Source organism: Uloborus diversus, chromosome 8, assembly GCF_026930045.1.
Source record: "Uloborus diversus isolate 005 chromosome 8, Udiv.v.3.1, whole genome shotgun sequence".
NCBI lineage: Eukaryota > Metazoa > Arthropoda > Arachnida > Araneae > Uloboridae > Uloborus > Uloborus diversus.
In genome coordinates this window covers 79293421-79309952 of record NC_072738.1, presented here as the reverse complement: position 1 = coordinate 79309952, position 16532 = coordinate 79293421, and the positions used below count along the sequence as shown (strand labels likewise).

Sequence of the window (16532 nt, the reverse complement as noted above, 5' to 3'; positions counted from 1 at the left end):
AAAAATTTCTTTCTTTTGTGTTCAAAGCTAAGGAACATTTTAAAGGAAATTTTTAAAAATCTGATTATTTTGACTGTAATTCCATGTATCAATTCACACTTCTTGTATTAAGTTTGTTCAACTTCTTGCATTAAGTTTGGAAAAAAGTTACTAGTTGAATGCAAAAAAAAAAGTAAAGTGAAATAAAAGAAATGTAGCCAATTCCGTCATTGTTTCTATTTTATTGAGTGTGCAATAAGTAAAATAGTTGTCAATCAAACACAAAAGAAAGGTTTTTTTTGTGGAGATGGTGGGTAATAATTACCTGTTTCAACTTTTTCTACCAATTAAGGAAAACAAATCTTGCAAAAAATAACGTGAAAAAAAAAAGAAATTTGAACTTTTTTGGCTAGTTTCCCGTTTTAATTTCAACTTGCTGTTTATTAAGTGAAAGAGTTATCAGTTGAACGCAAAAGAAAAGATAAGAGTCAAATAAAAGAAATTTGGTTCTTTCGGCCATAACTCCCTGCTTCAGCTTATGGCTCCTCCTCAACAATCACATCTCTGGCAAAAAAGATGGTAATTGATAAACGATCGCGTCTCCTCTTGAAGACCTGTCTATAAATCCCAGCATATGCAAATGCCGATGCTGCACGTTTTTCTCTTGCTTATGACCTGGTCACCTGTTGATTCACTTTTTTCTCGCCATCTATTTCTCCAGCTGAAACAAGATTTCTAAAGCTGAAAAGGATTCTCGCCCAAGGACGAGCCATCCCGAGATCGTTAATTTTTCTGGGCCTTGGAGGTGGTTTGTTTTATTGCTTTTCTTCCGTGGACTTTTGCTTTTTTCTGTCCGGTGTGATGTTTTGACCCCCGTGGTCATCCATCATGGCCGATCAGTGGAAATGTATTAGGGCAGAGTGCGACACTGCTCATGTATAAAAGACTGGTCCCGAAGTGAGCCATTTGCATCACTTGGAACTCGTCTGAGAATCGCATTCTTTCTGGAACTGCAACCAACCGACAATTACCATGGCATTTGTAAGTGTTCATTTGTTGAAATATTCCTAGATTATCTTACAAAGTGTGCTACCTTGATTGTTTTAATAATTATGTCTCAAAAAACTTTGTTTAATTTAACCACATAAAGGGAATCAGTTTTACAACTTCTAGTAAATGGAAGCTAAAAGTTATTAAAAAATATTTTTTATTATATTCGCTCCGTTTTGGGTTGGTTGGTGAATTGAGCTTTTTTTTTTTAAATCGATATTGAAAATAAAAATTAATGATATCAGTTATGAAGTTAACTGTTAGTTAAAAAATTACTTTCATGGCTTAACTTAAGCAAGCAAAGAATTGCGGATATTGGACCTTTGAAGCTCTACGAACTTTCAAAATAATTTAAATTGTTCGAAGCTTTCCTCTATTCAAGACATCAAATTTAATGCTTTTTAAAAACCTTTTCTTGTTTTACTGTTAGCAATGCGAATAAACTATAGGAGGCGCATAACTTAAAAAAAAAAATTACAAATTAGTCGAACTCGCTTATAACGATCCCTGATACAACGTGCGCTCAGATTTAGTGAGGAAATTAAAAGGTTTTGGTTGGTTCACACACAATGTTAAGTCAATGGAAGCATAACGCGCTTTTAAAGAGCGAACTCCGCTTAAAGCGAGCAAAATTTTTTGCATAAAATTTCTGCTGATTTCCACCTCAGAAAAGATTTTCCTACTTTTGGAAAAAATCCACAAACATTTTAAATTTATCCGAAACTTAAAGATATAAATTATGAGAGAAACAAACCTAACAGCCCTCGACATACTCAGTGGCTTCTAAAGTGCAAAACAACTTCAAACTATTTTGTAGCCACGGACGCAAATGGCAATGTTTTTCGGGCTACACATTCCTCGAAAGCAACAGAAAAGAGACAATAAGACAGTTCAAAGCAAATAACCAACTTCTTTGGTACTGTACAGAAATATAGGAAATTAACTATGATTTTTTTTTCACGAACCCGTTTTTTATCAGCCTTCGTTTATAACCAGCAAATGTTGTGGTCCCTTCGCGCTCGTTATAAGCTAGTTTGACTGTATATTGCTTTTACTTATTCTCTGGCTAATGGCTGCTGAAAGAGGTAAAATCAAGACCACACACTTACATAGGATATATGATCTGCCCAATGAGACATCTGCCTCATCCGAGCAGAATTGAAATGCTTTAACTTTTTGGCTAATTTCTTGAATCTCCGTAAGGTGGCGTATTCAAGCTCTAGAACTACGAAGACATTTGTTTACAAACAACAATGCAGTTTTAGCTTTGGAACTTATTTAGTGATTGGTTTAGCTTAATGTTTGTCTCTCTCTCATACTCTTTCTTTTGTAAAATAAACAATTATCGTAATGTTTTCAATTACATGTGAAAAAATCCATCGCCACTAATTATTTCCATTTTATATATGAAAACTCGTAAATAGTAAGATTTAAACTATATCTCTCAAACTTAAAAACATATCTTTTGCACTTTGTTAACAAGTATTATGTATAAATGCAGTGTTATATGTGAATAATAGTATGTAGAAGTGCAACAATAATGAGAATATAAATAACATACTTCTTAAGCATTACTTTTGTTGTAAAAACCATCTTGAAAGTTCAGTTCCTCATTGATGTACACTGTAAAAAAAAATGCCGAAACGTTATTGGTTATTTTCTTGGAACGTTACGAGATTTCAAAGGTTTTCACCTATTTCCCCGCAAAATCAAGTATCTTCGCAAAAAAGTTTCCTGAATTGCTAAAAGATGCACGAATGCAGACTTTTCAATGGTGAGAAAAAAGTTTTTGGTACCAGTTTAAAGGTTGACTGAGCGTGTTTATTAAGTGTATCGACTTTAGTTTAATTACGGCTCGTCTGGATTGACTAAGCTTCCAATGGGAACAAATAAGTCACTGGATAGCTGCAGCTTTGTGAGGCAGGAATTGCAGGCAAGGAATATGTTTGGTTCTTGCTTGCAGTTATTCGCGTAGCTTTGGCCATGGTTGCGCTAATGCTTCTGGAGCTTTCTTGTTAAACCAGGAAGGTTCTATAATCAAATACATTAAAACTATTTATATTTTGTGGAAGGTTCACGACTGGCTTTAACAGGGGGTTGATTTTGTAAATTTTTTGTTCCTTACATTTCTTATTGAGCTGGTGATGACTATTTTCCTTCCATCTTATATAACAGGAATAGTAGTAAAACTGAATATTCATACTATTACTTGCATTGCATCTTCTATACAATAGTTTTTTTTATATCCTTGTTCTGTTATAAAATCGGTAGATACTTTCATAAATTTCATCGTTTTACATAAATTTTGATTAAATTTACAGAAATTTGCAAACACGAAAGTTCCAGGTGGATGCAAAGAAAAGATGTAAGGAGTTAGAGTCCGACCAACTTATTTCAATGATTTAAATTGACCATTGTTTAAATTTCTTATTTATGTACCTGTGTATTAAGTACAAGAATTTATATTACCCCGAAATTCGAAAGGAAATATTACATATTTAAAGATAAATTTAATGTATATGCTACCGTTAAAGTGTGAAATCCGTTATTTTATAGAATACCTAGTTATTTCATGGAATAACTGATCGTGTACGTTAAAGTATAAAACTGTCTTGTATTTCATGGTTTAACTAGTTATTTCATAGAATAACGATCTGCAGCCCGTTAAAAGTGTGAAATAATCTATATCATATATCTTGCACGACAAATACATTTACCTTCCACCCCTAAAAAATGTTCGTGTAAAACCAAGCGTGTCAGCAAAAAATGTTTTTGTTTTAGAAATAATGTTTTTTGTAATTCCAAGTATCATTTTAGTAATCCTTGTTGTAACAAATGATTTTATGGTGTATTTCCATAAATACCATTTATACGCTGCATAAATTAGATAAATTGCTTCTTTTCATTTTAATTGTCTATCATTATTTTGTTCATAGAATACCTATATATATATATATATATATATATATATATATATATATATATATATATATATATATATATATATATATATATATATATATATATATATATATATATATATATATATATATATAGTTATTTCATTTTAGATAAATTGTTTATTTTACACTTTAACAATCGCTCATTAGTTTATTTATAGAATACCTAGTTATTTCATAGAATATCTAGTTAAAGTGTCGTATTAATAATATATTACGCACATTAACGGGCACGATCATTTATTTCATGGAATAACTAGATATTCTATAAAAAAACTAGATATTCTTCTAAAATATATAACTAGATATTCTATATAAAACTACATATTCTATAAAACTAGATATTCTATATAGTTATCTAATAAATGTATGAAAATATAAAATATATTCTTTATTAAAAAAAACTAGATATTCTAAAAAAATAATAAGATATTCTAGAAAATATCTAAATATTCTATAAAATCACTAGATATTTACACTTTAACGGTAACATATACATTACATACAGTTGCAAAATAAGCAGAATATTAATGGAAAAAGAGGGCCTAATGTGTTAAAAAAAAAGAGTAGGTAATCTTGTTTTTCTCAAATTCTTCGGTTAAACTAGAAACTTTTCATTGATGAAAATGCATATTTTATGGCAGAAATTTTCATTTTGGTAGATACATGAGCAAAACTTGAGTACAAGCAGTGGCGTAGCTACAGTGTTTGCCGCCCGGGGCGGTTCCTCAATTTGCCGCCCTTTGGTTGTGAAATAGCTAATACATAAAACTGTCAAAAGTATTTAAATTAAAACTAGAAATTTAATTAAAGAAAAAATAAGTTAAGGGGGATAAGGGAGGAGACTTGGAGAAAATTGCTAAATTTAAGTCAAAAACTGCAATTGTAGTCAAGTTATTAGAAAGAGCGCTTTGGGTTTGCTGACGATTTTTTTTTTTTTTTTTTTTTTTTCAGAATTAGTCTCTTTCAGTGTTTCTTTGTTGACATTAGGAAATCAGTGGGCAACGACAGGAAATTTTACGAAATTTTAAAATGCAGCTTAGGCTACTTAGGAGAAGCCAAGGAAATCGGGAATGTTCGAACACTTAATGCAGCATGCGTATTCTAACGCAGTTGTATAGGCATTAGGGGAGAGAACGGCGCTGCGGTTTCTTACTGAAATGTTTTTACACTTGAAATCAATTTTTGGGTATCTTTGGTGGTTTGGTAGAAAGGAAAGGTTCGGGTTCTTTCTTTGGCAATTTTTCAACACTGAAGTCTCGAAAACGCAATTCTAGACTGTTTTTGGTGACGTTGAGGGGTTCCCTAATAGCATAAAAAATGTTGTGAAGCTAGGCGATTCTCTCCTGAAAAATTTCCGTAATTGACGTCCGACTTTGGGCTTTGTTTTATAATGTTAGAAGGAAGAGAGGATAGAGGGAGGTTTCCCTCTCAAAATCATTCTTAAAGCTCAAGTTCATTTTAGATTTTCTGTCAGAAGGAAGGGTTAGCGAGCTCTCCTACTCGCGCAAATTTCTAAGAAAAAAAATTTTGGGCTACCTTTGGGGACGTTAAGAAAAGGGGTAAAGAGTTCTTCCCTAGGAAATTTTTCAAAATTGAAGTTTTCAAAACGCAGTTTTAGTTTTTGGAGACGTTAGGTGGGAGGGGAAAGGCGATTAAGATGTCTCTCTCGGAAAATTTCCAAAATTAAAGTCCAAAAAAACGTATTTTAGGCTATATTTGATCATTATTTGATCCCTTAGGGGATCAAAGACACTCGGGGTTCAAATGATGTTTTCACAAATTGATATTAAAGTATCAAAGCTTTAAAAACGTATTTTTAGGCTAGATGTTGAGACTTTAGAAGAGAGAGTGGGATTTTTCTCCAGGAAAGTTTTCAGAATTAAAGGTCTAAATATATATATATATATATATATATATATATATATATATATATATATATATATATTTTTTTTTTTTTTTTTTTTTTGGCTGTGTTTGCTACGTTAGACGAAACAGCAGGGGAAGGGACTCTGTCCAGAAAATTTTCAACATTGAGGTCTAAAAAAGTATTTCTAAACTATCTTTGATGATATAAGAAAAAATGATGAGATATTAAAGCTCTCTCTACCGCCTAAAAACATTTTTGCACTATTAGACTACAAAGTAGGGGTGGGAGAGGTTTCCAACCGGAATTATTTGAAACAGAATACTTTAAAACGCATTTTGAACTATGTTTGTATAAGTAGGGGATCCAAACCAAACGTTAAAAAATGAAATTCGCTTACCTTCCATATCCAAAATTGTCGAATAGATTTCTTCTCAAAAGCGAGAAAACGGAAATCCCTTATACTTCGTTTGAAGGAGAAATTTCTTGTAAAGAGTGGGAAATTAAAGCAAACTCTAAAACATATAAAGTGCGATGAGCAATAAATTGTTTAGTGTAACATTTTACACCTCCCCCTCTTTTTCTTACCCTTGTCACCATTTTTCTGAAGTAAAAAAAAAAAGTTTTTGTTTTACGAATAGGCTTTTAAGAAACTTTTTTAAAATCCCGCTTTAGCTTTTTCTTATAACAAAAGTTGGAAAAGTTCATTGTTTTCGTTTTCCTAAAGTTAACCTCTACAACAGTCTAAGTAACAGAATTTTTTTAAAAATACTATGCACTTTTCGTAATGCACTCAAAGCGACAAAATAACTTTTCTAGGTTAGAATGGAATACTTAAGTATTCCTTTACTTTTCAATTCTTTGTCAATTTCAATGTCACCACAAACAAAGAAAAGTGTGGCTCAAGTCAGGTAGAGAATTTCTTATTATTCTCTACCTGACATCAAGCCATCAAGCTTCTGACCATCAAGCTTTCATTCATAAATTTGTGATTTTAAACACGCATATTTTTCGGGAAAGTTTGGTTTGAAATGACTTTCAAACTAAACTTTCACTTTCTTGGAATTATTACAAACTGCTGGAATACTTAAACTGTCCATTGTGCTCCAGAGAAGTTATGTTGTCCTTTTGAGTGCTTTAAGAAGAGAGTTTCTTTTTTTCCGCCAGTAACAGATTAAACCCATAATTTCCTTATTTGGAAAATACATTCATTTTTCCATATCAAAAGGGTCAATTTGCCGCCCCTAGAAAAGTGCCGCCCGGTGTGGACCGCCCCCTCCCCCCCCTTAGCTACGCCACTGAGTACAAGGCGCTTAGCCCCCCCCTCCCCCCCGCCACACAGTAGTAGCTTCCTCATTTTCTTTGTCGGATAATACGGGGGTTGAACGATCGCGAGCGGGACAGTCTGGAGTTTACTGTACAACTAATTTAACGTTTTGTTGTATTACATATCTTTAGTTGAACATAGCAAAGCATAACGCAGATTCAGGTTTGATATTCAAAAATGAATGTACAGTCCTGTGCATCTGCAGAGAAGAGATAACGAGGTTCAATTATTCGTCTTTGAATACTCATATTTGAAAGAACTTTTTTCTGTGCATGAACAAGATATCCTCTGCATATCATATTTTACAAAGAACATCTTATATGCGCATGTGCTAGATCTCCTCTGCATATTTATACCTCACCAAGAAATTTTTTTATGAGCATGATCAAAATCTCCTCTATATGTTCATATTTCACAATCAATGAACATTCTTAATGCACATGAACAAGGTCTCCTCCGCATGCTCATATTTCACGTAAAACACTTTTATGTGCATGAATAAGAGTTCAAAAAGGATGAAAATTAAGTTAATAATTATTTGCACACTATTGTTCAGTCAACTAAAATAATGTCAAATTTTAGAGTAAAAGTATTTCTTTATCTAAATTATCCCTTCCTGGAATAAATATTTATGTGTTTGTAAGCACTCTTGTATGTCATATAACTTTTGTTAGCCCATTTTAGATTAAATTAATACAAAAATCTTTTTTTTAAAGAAAAGAAAAGTACACGCAGCCTCTTCTCAATGAAAAGCGATTGCTTGTTAATGTTTATCGATTATCAAAATATTTACTTTTTTAAGTATTTCTGGAGATTTGCATAAATTATGCATGTCATCACGCTTACTAAACTAGAAAATTCGATAAAAGTTGATGAATACTTTAACGTGGAAGACGCAACGTTACCAAAGAAATAAAAGTTTCAAATGTCCTTAGAATTTGGGAAATGTAACTTGAAGGAATAAAAAAAAAATTAAGTTAATTTTCTTTAATACTGTTAACGCTAATTTAGAAATATTTTAATTCATGTAATCTGAAGTTTGCAAAGCTTTTTAAATTCCATACTAGGTAGTGGAAAAGGGGAACACATGTGAACATACGTTTTACAAAGTTAACTTCAAGCAAAAACTCTTGCAAAAATCTCAAGTAGTGGCAGTACCAGTCCAGGGCCTTCGCGAAGTCCCCGACCAGTTCTATCTCTTGGCCAAACTTTCAAACAATGAGCCATTTTGTGTTTCTATGGTGACAACTGCTTCGTTTTAGCAGGTGTTGTATACAATTTTATCACTGTCTTCTTCACGTGAAAACGTATTTTGAGCTAGAACTAATAAGCTAAACTTAATTGTTACAAAACATTTAGTGGACATACAAGTAAATTTCTGACAATATTTAAACTTTTTTATTGAATTAAGAATCTTTTTTTTTTTAGTTTGTTCTAAAGTAGACGGTGCGGCACTTATGAACACATATAGGGCACATGTGAACAGTTCCGATACCCTCTTTGTGATATTAATATTAATGTAGGTTAGATTATAAGTATTGAAAAATTGCAAACATTTACAACTATTATTTTTCTTTAATCAGTTTGTGAATTTATTTTAAATTATTACTAGTATTTTTAAAAAATATTTATCTGTTTATTTTTTATTTATCTTTCTTTTTTAAATTTATTAAGTTTAATTTGGTTTAACATTATTTGGGGGAGGGGGGGTATACAGAAATTCAAAACGTAATGTGACGTCTAAAAATGTTTCCCGATATTTATCGGCATTTAAAAACCTAAATTAAAATTTTAAAATTTTACTGGGTGCCGAAAAAACTAAATTAAAGCTCTTGCGTGAAATCTTTAGATCACAACGAGTATCTCCCTTTGAATTCGAAGCTTTGCAATAATAATAATAATAATAATAATAATAATAATAATAATAATAATAATAATAATAATAATAATAATGATGATGATGATGATGATGAATAAATAAGTAAGTAAAAAAACATGCACATTTTTCTTGCAAGTTTACTTTTTTACTTGGTAGTATTACTATTACTTTTTTCACACACTGTCAAGTGATAAGAATAATCGAATAATCTAGTTTGAATCTTAGTTAATAATCTGTTAATTGTATTGTTTGCAACAGAACTCAAATCACTCTAGGTCGTACTTCGCCTTTGCCTTCTTTTTTACGGCAATGTTTCGGTACTTGTAATAAAAACACATTTACAGTTTTCATTTTCCCTCTTTATTGTTTCAGGTTGTTATCCTACTAGCAGTTGTGGTGGCAGTTCAGTCTCAAATAATTCAACCAATCAGAGTAAGTCTCAATGAATATTTCTCTCCCCCTCCCCCATAAGCTAACTATTATTTTAGCAATATTCTATTTCTGAGAATCATAATGTAGTGCAGTATTTGATATGCTTAAATTTTGGTAAAACATCCTGGTAAAAAATTATTACCTGGTGACGCCCCCGGCTTATTATTAATGCTTACGTTCGACGAGCTCAACCGGTAGCAACCGGTTAATTGTCACGTGACAGCTAGTGACGTCAGCTAATGCTAAAGCATTGGAGATGATGTTATTTTTTGACGTCATTATTTTAACCGGTGAGCTACCGGTCGCTCATCGAACGCAAACAATGTGTACCACATTGCGCTGCTAGATTTAAAAGAATGAAATATCACCATTGGGAAAGAGTGCGTGACTGTTCAAGTGAAATCAAACGTTAAAATTTTCAATGGTAATATGTTTACATTTAACTGTTGCCATTCAGCAACAAGTAATAAACTCAACTCATGTGATACGTACGTTAAAGAATTATACAAAAGACTAAAAAATCGCCCGTCAAGGTGTGACGGGTGAAAATTGCTGCTACATTTGAACGAAGCAATTGCATGTTGGGTGATATTTTGATAGTTGAAATTTTAACCATAACTCCAGTGGATTAACCTTAAACTCCAGTTGATAGCGTTCATTGTTAACCACTTTTTTGTTTCTTCATTCCTCTGAAAATAGTCTTACCAGTAAAACAGTTAAGATACCAGATCTAGTTCAGCCTCGTCAAAATAAAGCATTTCCCTGCATTTCAAACATTACCAAAATATATTATCAACTTATCATGACGTGGAGCGAATTTCATTGTTGATGACGTCAGGAGCGTTACTCGATCATTCGCTATTATATATACGGGGATATTTCTCATTACTATCATTCATATATAAAATAACAGTTACTTGCTACATAATGCTTATTAGAACCTCTATATAGTATTATAAAATGAAAAAAAAATGAAACAAGAAATTAATAATTCTTGATCACTTATATTTTCAAAAATTGCAATTTACAAAAACAATTTTCATATAAAAGATACATAATAATAATATTTATAACATTGTAGAATCTTGAATTTCTCTGGTGTATTTACTTGAAGAATTAAGTACAACGTGCATTATGAAAGTAATGAGCATGTTTATTTTTCTGACGTAACTTTGTCGCAGTGGGCTCCAACTGGTAGCAAAAAGTTGTGTGTGTGTGAAGGAGCGGGGGGGGGGGGGGTCTGAAATTCCAATAACGACCGAACTCAGTTCGCTCCTATCAGCCAGAGTTTCAGGAAATCGTTCCACGTGGAGCTTTTTTTCTTTTTGTAATACAGGCTTGAATGTTCTCTACAGACTCCCAATGTTTTTCTTTGAGCTCTTTCTTCAAGCGGAGACACAGAAAAAATCACAGGGAGCCAGGTCGAGACTATTAGGAGCCTGGGAACCAGAGTTGCCCTTACTCTAGACCACAGTTTTGGTTTTTCCGTTATCACATTTCTCATGAGCTTTGCACCTTCCGCATTTTCAAATTTTCGGAATTTTGGACAGCCACGTTAGAAAAAAACTTGTTCATTACTTTCATAACGCACTATTTATACAGATGGATATAGCTCATATTCGTCATTCCTGTGTTTTTTTTTTTTTTAAGCGGAACATAATTTATGATTAATAATAATGATTGCTAGTTGTAAACTCTAGTTTTTTTGTTTGTTTTTTATCCTTCTACTCCCCAAATTATTATTTTCTGTAGAAAATGATTAGATGCTCAGAATATTTTTAAATAATGCATTTAAACATATAAAGTGGAATTTTGTTTCTTTTTTTTATATATGTTTTCAAAAATAGGTTTGCGACTTTGAGACTGAAATATAAACTTGTTTCAGTATCGACAACTTAAATGTAAAGCAGCCATATTGCACCACTCTGTGAACACAGGTAAATGAAAGAATAACGCTCCTACTGAGAAATATAGTAAAGAAATTTGACCTGACTTCAGAGTTACGGTGGGCAGTAGAACAATAATATAAGTGTAGAACAAAATTTCTCCTCCTTACAATATACGTACTTCGCATAATTCTCTCACGCGAATCAAGAATTAAAAATCTAACAACAAATTTTAAAACTTTAAAAATAAGACTAAGGATTCTAGTATAAGGATTCTATATATATATGGAACAATATAACGACTAAAAAAAGTTTATCTCACACAATATTGTATTCCATAGCAATAACTGTAAAATAATTAGAATGGAAAATTGAATCAGGCTTGCGTAAGCTCTAGTAGCATCTTTGCCCCCCCCCCCGCTCCCTCCACTTTTTCTAATTTGGTTCGTGTTGATATAACATTTCTGTCTTGTAGGATTAGGATCACAGAGTTTCACACTATCCTCATTTATATAATAGCCAATGATCGAGTAACCCGCGAGTTTCAACAATGAAACTCGTGCCACGGCATGATAATTTGATAATAGGTTTTTTTAATGTTTAACATGCAGGGAAAGGCTTTATTGCGACAAGTCTGAACTCGATCCGGTAACTTAACTGTTTTACTGGTAAGACTGCGTCATTTCAGGGAAATGAAGAAACGAAAAAAAGGTCAACAATGAACGCTACCTACTGGAGTTTAGGGTTAATCCACTAGAGTTAGGGTTACAATAATTTCAACTATCAAAATATCATGGCTTCGTTCACATGTAGAAGAGTAGAAGCAATTTTCACCTGTCATACCTTGACGAGCGACTTTCTAGTTGTGATAATAGTTCTCAATTAATTTCAGTCAACTGTTATAAGCTGCTTTTCAAATAAATATAACACTCCTGTCTTGTAGGACTACAGAGTTCCCCAATATTATGATGAAAGTCCCAAACCTTATTCATTCAGCTACACTGCAATCAACGAAGACGGTGTTGGTCAGAGCTCCCGAACAGAAACAGCCGACGGAACTGGCAAAGTCGAAGGATCCTATACCCTAACCAACGACGAAGGCCACACCAGGATCGTTGACTACATTGCAGATCAAGATGGATTCCGGGCTGCAATCCGCACCAACGAACCTGGCACTGACAACAAGAATCCGGCTGATGTTGTCATCGAATCAGCAGGACCTTATTCCGACAGACCTCTGCAATATGGTCCACCAGTTTTAAACGCCCTAAGAAGGCCAGTCCAGCCACTGGTGGTGGATCCAGTCGCCCCAGTTGTTGAACCTGTTCCAGTGGTCCCAGATAACGCCCTTCCACCCGTCAGAAGACCATTTTACAGACAACCATCCGTTTATGCCAACAGAAATCTGGCCTACCGTCCAGCTAACAGATATGCTTACAACAGATACCCGTATTAAAATCGCCAGATGCCTATATTTCCTCAACTGTCAAAAGAACTCCCTGCACGAATCCATTTAAGTTCATTGTTATGTTCACGTAATTCCCAATGTCGTTATCGGCATTGAGAGCTTTTATAAACTCTAAATTGCATACTTAACTACTTAACATATCTGCTTGCTATAGGTAAAATGCATCTCCGGTTTCAGCTCCGTTATCTACACAAGACAGCAATGCAATTAGTCAATGTATTGGCTTTTGTCTTTTCATGTAAGATGTGCACACGCATTTATCCTAAGAATAAAATTCCTTTTTTTTAAAGACAGTATTTATTTTTGGCAAAATTCAAGATACTTTTTCGCCTTTATTTTTTAAAAGCATGTGGTTTTAAACAAAGGATCTTCAGTTTTCTAATGTAATGTTTTCCACTATAGGCTTGTTCTTTGATACAGTGTGGTTTTCAATTGTTTGTAGATGCTTTTTATTTGCAAATGGCTTTTTATGTTCCTTTTTATAAAGTTATATAATTCTGTTTCGAATAAATATCCAACATATAAAATTCATTAAACTTATTGTGAGAGAAATTTTGGATTGAAATATTATAAAACTGAAACATATTTAACGGAAACACGGGACAGAATACTATATCCATCAATTTCAAAAGTAACATTCTCGAGTTGGGTGTCATACTTACATACCAAATTAAAAAAGTAATTCGTTAAACTAAATAAACGAATTTTGAAAAATTATTAATCATCACAAACAAATTTTTAAAAACATTTATTTTAGTTGTTAACATTAACTAATTTGGTATGAGATTATTTTCTTCTTTCTGTAACTGAAAAAAGTAAATGCTACTTTTCATTCGCATTCAGAAATTATAGTTTGTGTTCATGATTCAAACGAAATAAAAAACCCACTTCCTAATCCTATCAATATAATCAAAAAGGATATTCCCTCTTACAATCCATACATTTTTTTCATCATAGTTATACTTTATTTGTAGATTTATTACTTTCGTATAATGAATGAATTATCTCCAAAATCAATAGGAACTTTGCCAGAAAATGATTAACATATTAGTAAAACAAATCCTCAGCGAAATATTTTTAATTAAAATTTACTTTGTTTCTAAAAATAATTCAGTTCTACATTTACTCTAGTTTCTTAGTTTCTTTGATCAGTGGAACCCTTTTAAATGCTCACTGTTTTCGTGGAACCCTTAGTATTTTGTCAATAGTTTGCAGTGGCATAACCAAGGTTCTGTTTGAGAGGGTGTCCTGGCTCTTATCTCAGACTATCACATTAGCTATTTGTCGTTAAATTGATAATTAAACAGACTTCATTATGTACCTTGGTTATTATTGCTTGCTGCTATTTATTATTTATTATTATAAAACACCAAAACACTCCTATTTGCATAGGCGGCTGGAGCCCCAAAAATGGGGGGTCAAAGGAGGTGTAGGGGGGGCAGGATTGGTGGGCGATACACCCTTAATGCTAATTTTTTTTTCTTCAGAAATTGGGCAATTAAATTTTTACGTCATTATTAGGACGATTCTCGAAAACATTTCCCGTGCGTAAAGCTAAGTTTTTTATTTTATTCAAGTAACTAGTTGTGTTGCCCGGCTTTGCCGGTCTATTTTGAAAACAAAAATTGTGTCAAGTGACGTATATTCAACAATCACGCATAAATAAAAGAAAAAAAAATATCATGCAAAATTTCCCCTCCAAGCAATGACGACAGATATTAAAATACTTTTAAGAAATTAAAATAAAATGAGAAAGATGGATTTAAAAAGCGTAACCATGGAAACACAAAATAAAATAAGTTCAGAATTGAAAATGAGAAAGATGGAAATAATGGATTCAAAAAGCGTTACCGTGGAAACGCAAAATAAAATGGTTAAAAACTTGAATAGAGAACAGATTTTTGAAATTCATTTAATTCGCTTGTAACTTTTTTTCTAATGGAGATAGAGGGTTAAACTTCCAACCATAGGTCGAGTTAGTTCTGGAGTAAAAAAGGTAGCTCTTTTTAATGGTGTCAGAAAACTGTAGGACAATTCCTTCACTTTTAATTGATAAATTTAATGAAGAAAGTAGTGCCTAAATTTCAGCTAAGCCTAAACAAATTCGAGCTAAAAACGTAAATAACTCCCGCCGCAATTAAGTTAGAGCGTTGGAACAAATTGCGTAGAAAGCGGAAAATTCTTCCCTTTCCAACGATATATAATATTACTAATTGCGAGTAATTTTTCACCCCCATATTCGGGAATTTATGTGAAAATTGGGCCTAAATTGGAATAAAAAAAGAACTATTCATAGAATTGTTTTCGAACTGGTCTGCAAACCTTCTCAGGACTTGAAGGAACAAATTGCGAAAATTTCAGCGAAATCGGCCGGGTAGTTCTCGAGTTTTGCGAGTTCAAACACACAGACGCTTTTTGGAGACTTCATTTTATACTATGTAGAGACTATTAATTAAATATGAGATTAACTGTTATGCTTTGATAGTATATTAAAGCCTGTATTATTAACCGAGAGCATTATTTTTTGAAGGCTTTGATTAGCTGGAAGAAATAAAAAACTTAGCGTTATGCATGGGACATTTTTTCGAGAACCGCCCATTAATGAATTGGCCTTCTTCCAAAAATTCGAGAAACGGACTCGAAAAGCGGGACCAGACGGCCGCAAAAGATTCCCTCCTACCAAAATCAAAGCTCCATTTTAATTTTTACGGAATAATAACATGAAACGAGCTGATGTGTGCATCACATGACTTCTTTTTACTTCAATTTAATGTCATTTCCCCATTATTAGCAATTTTAATGTGATTCAATTATTTACTTTCTAAATATCACCAACAGTGGCCAAATTGAAACCAAATTAAAAAAAAAAAAAAAAAAAAAAAATCTGCCAAATTTGTAGCCAATTTGGCGATAAAACTTGGCGACCAAAAGACTGGTGATATATCACCAAGTGTCCGACAAATTATAACACCACTTAAGTTTACATCGAAATTAACAACGATTTCCCCCCAAAAAGGGGCAAAAGACTGACTCCCTTAAGAACATCCGAATGCAACCAAAAGGGAAGGTTCACAGCTAGGCCCCACTAGGAGTCTACGTACAAAATTTCAATTTTCTAGGCATACCGTTCTTGAATTATGCGAGATACATACACACATACACACATACGCACATACATACGTACATACGGACGTCACGAGAAAATTCGTTGTAATTAACTCGGGGGTCGTCAAAATTGATATTTCAGGTGTCTGTAGGTTCCTAGGGATATATCCACGTGTGGTTGGGTCAAAAAAAAAAAAAAAAAAACTCAACATTCATTCGAGGGTGAGAAAAATGGAAATTAAGGCCAATTTTTGAGTGAAATTTTTTTTGCGAATACAATACTTCCTTTTTTGTAAAAGGAAGTAAAAAGAATAAAACAAGCACCTATTAAGTCAGTTCTTTCTTTAAACACGTGAATAGACCATATTATTTTTCATTCGACCCTTAGTTTTGAACTTAGAAAAGTGGAGGGGTAAAATCCTGTTGAAAGTGAGAGTGCAACTGCCCCCTCGCACGAGCCACCTATGCCTATTTATGATTCTGATTGAGTATTTTTAAAAGGGATAAAAAAAACAGAATTTATGCATGAGTAAAATGATTAAAATATTTTCTTAGTTAGGAAAAGAAATACTGATGTGT

General features: G+C 32.9%; 1 protein-coding gene across 1 annotated transcript; it reads left to right on the top strand.

The window, feature by feature from the left end:
- Positions 1 to 922: 922 nt before the first annotated feature.
- LOC129227284 (adult-specific rigid cuticular protein 15.7-like) lies at positions 923 to 13137 on the top strand. Its single transcript, XM_054861820.1, has 3 exons — positions 923 to 1020; positions 9435 to 9494; positions 12324 to 13137. Exons 1-3 carry the CDS (start codon positions 1012 to 1014, stop codon positions 12834 to 12836), a joined length of 582 nt encoding a protein of 193 aa, XP_054717795.1. The 5' UTR covers positions 923 to 1011; the 3' UTR covers positions 12837 to 13137.
- Positions 13138 to 16532: the final 3395 nt, after the last annotated feature.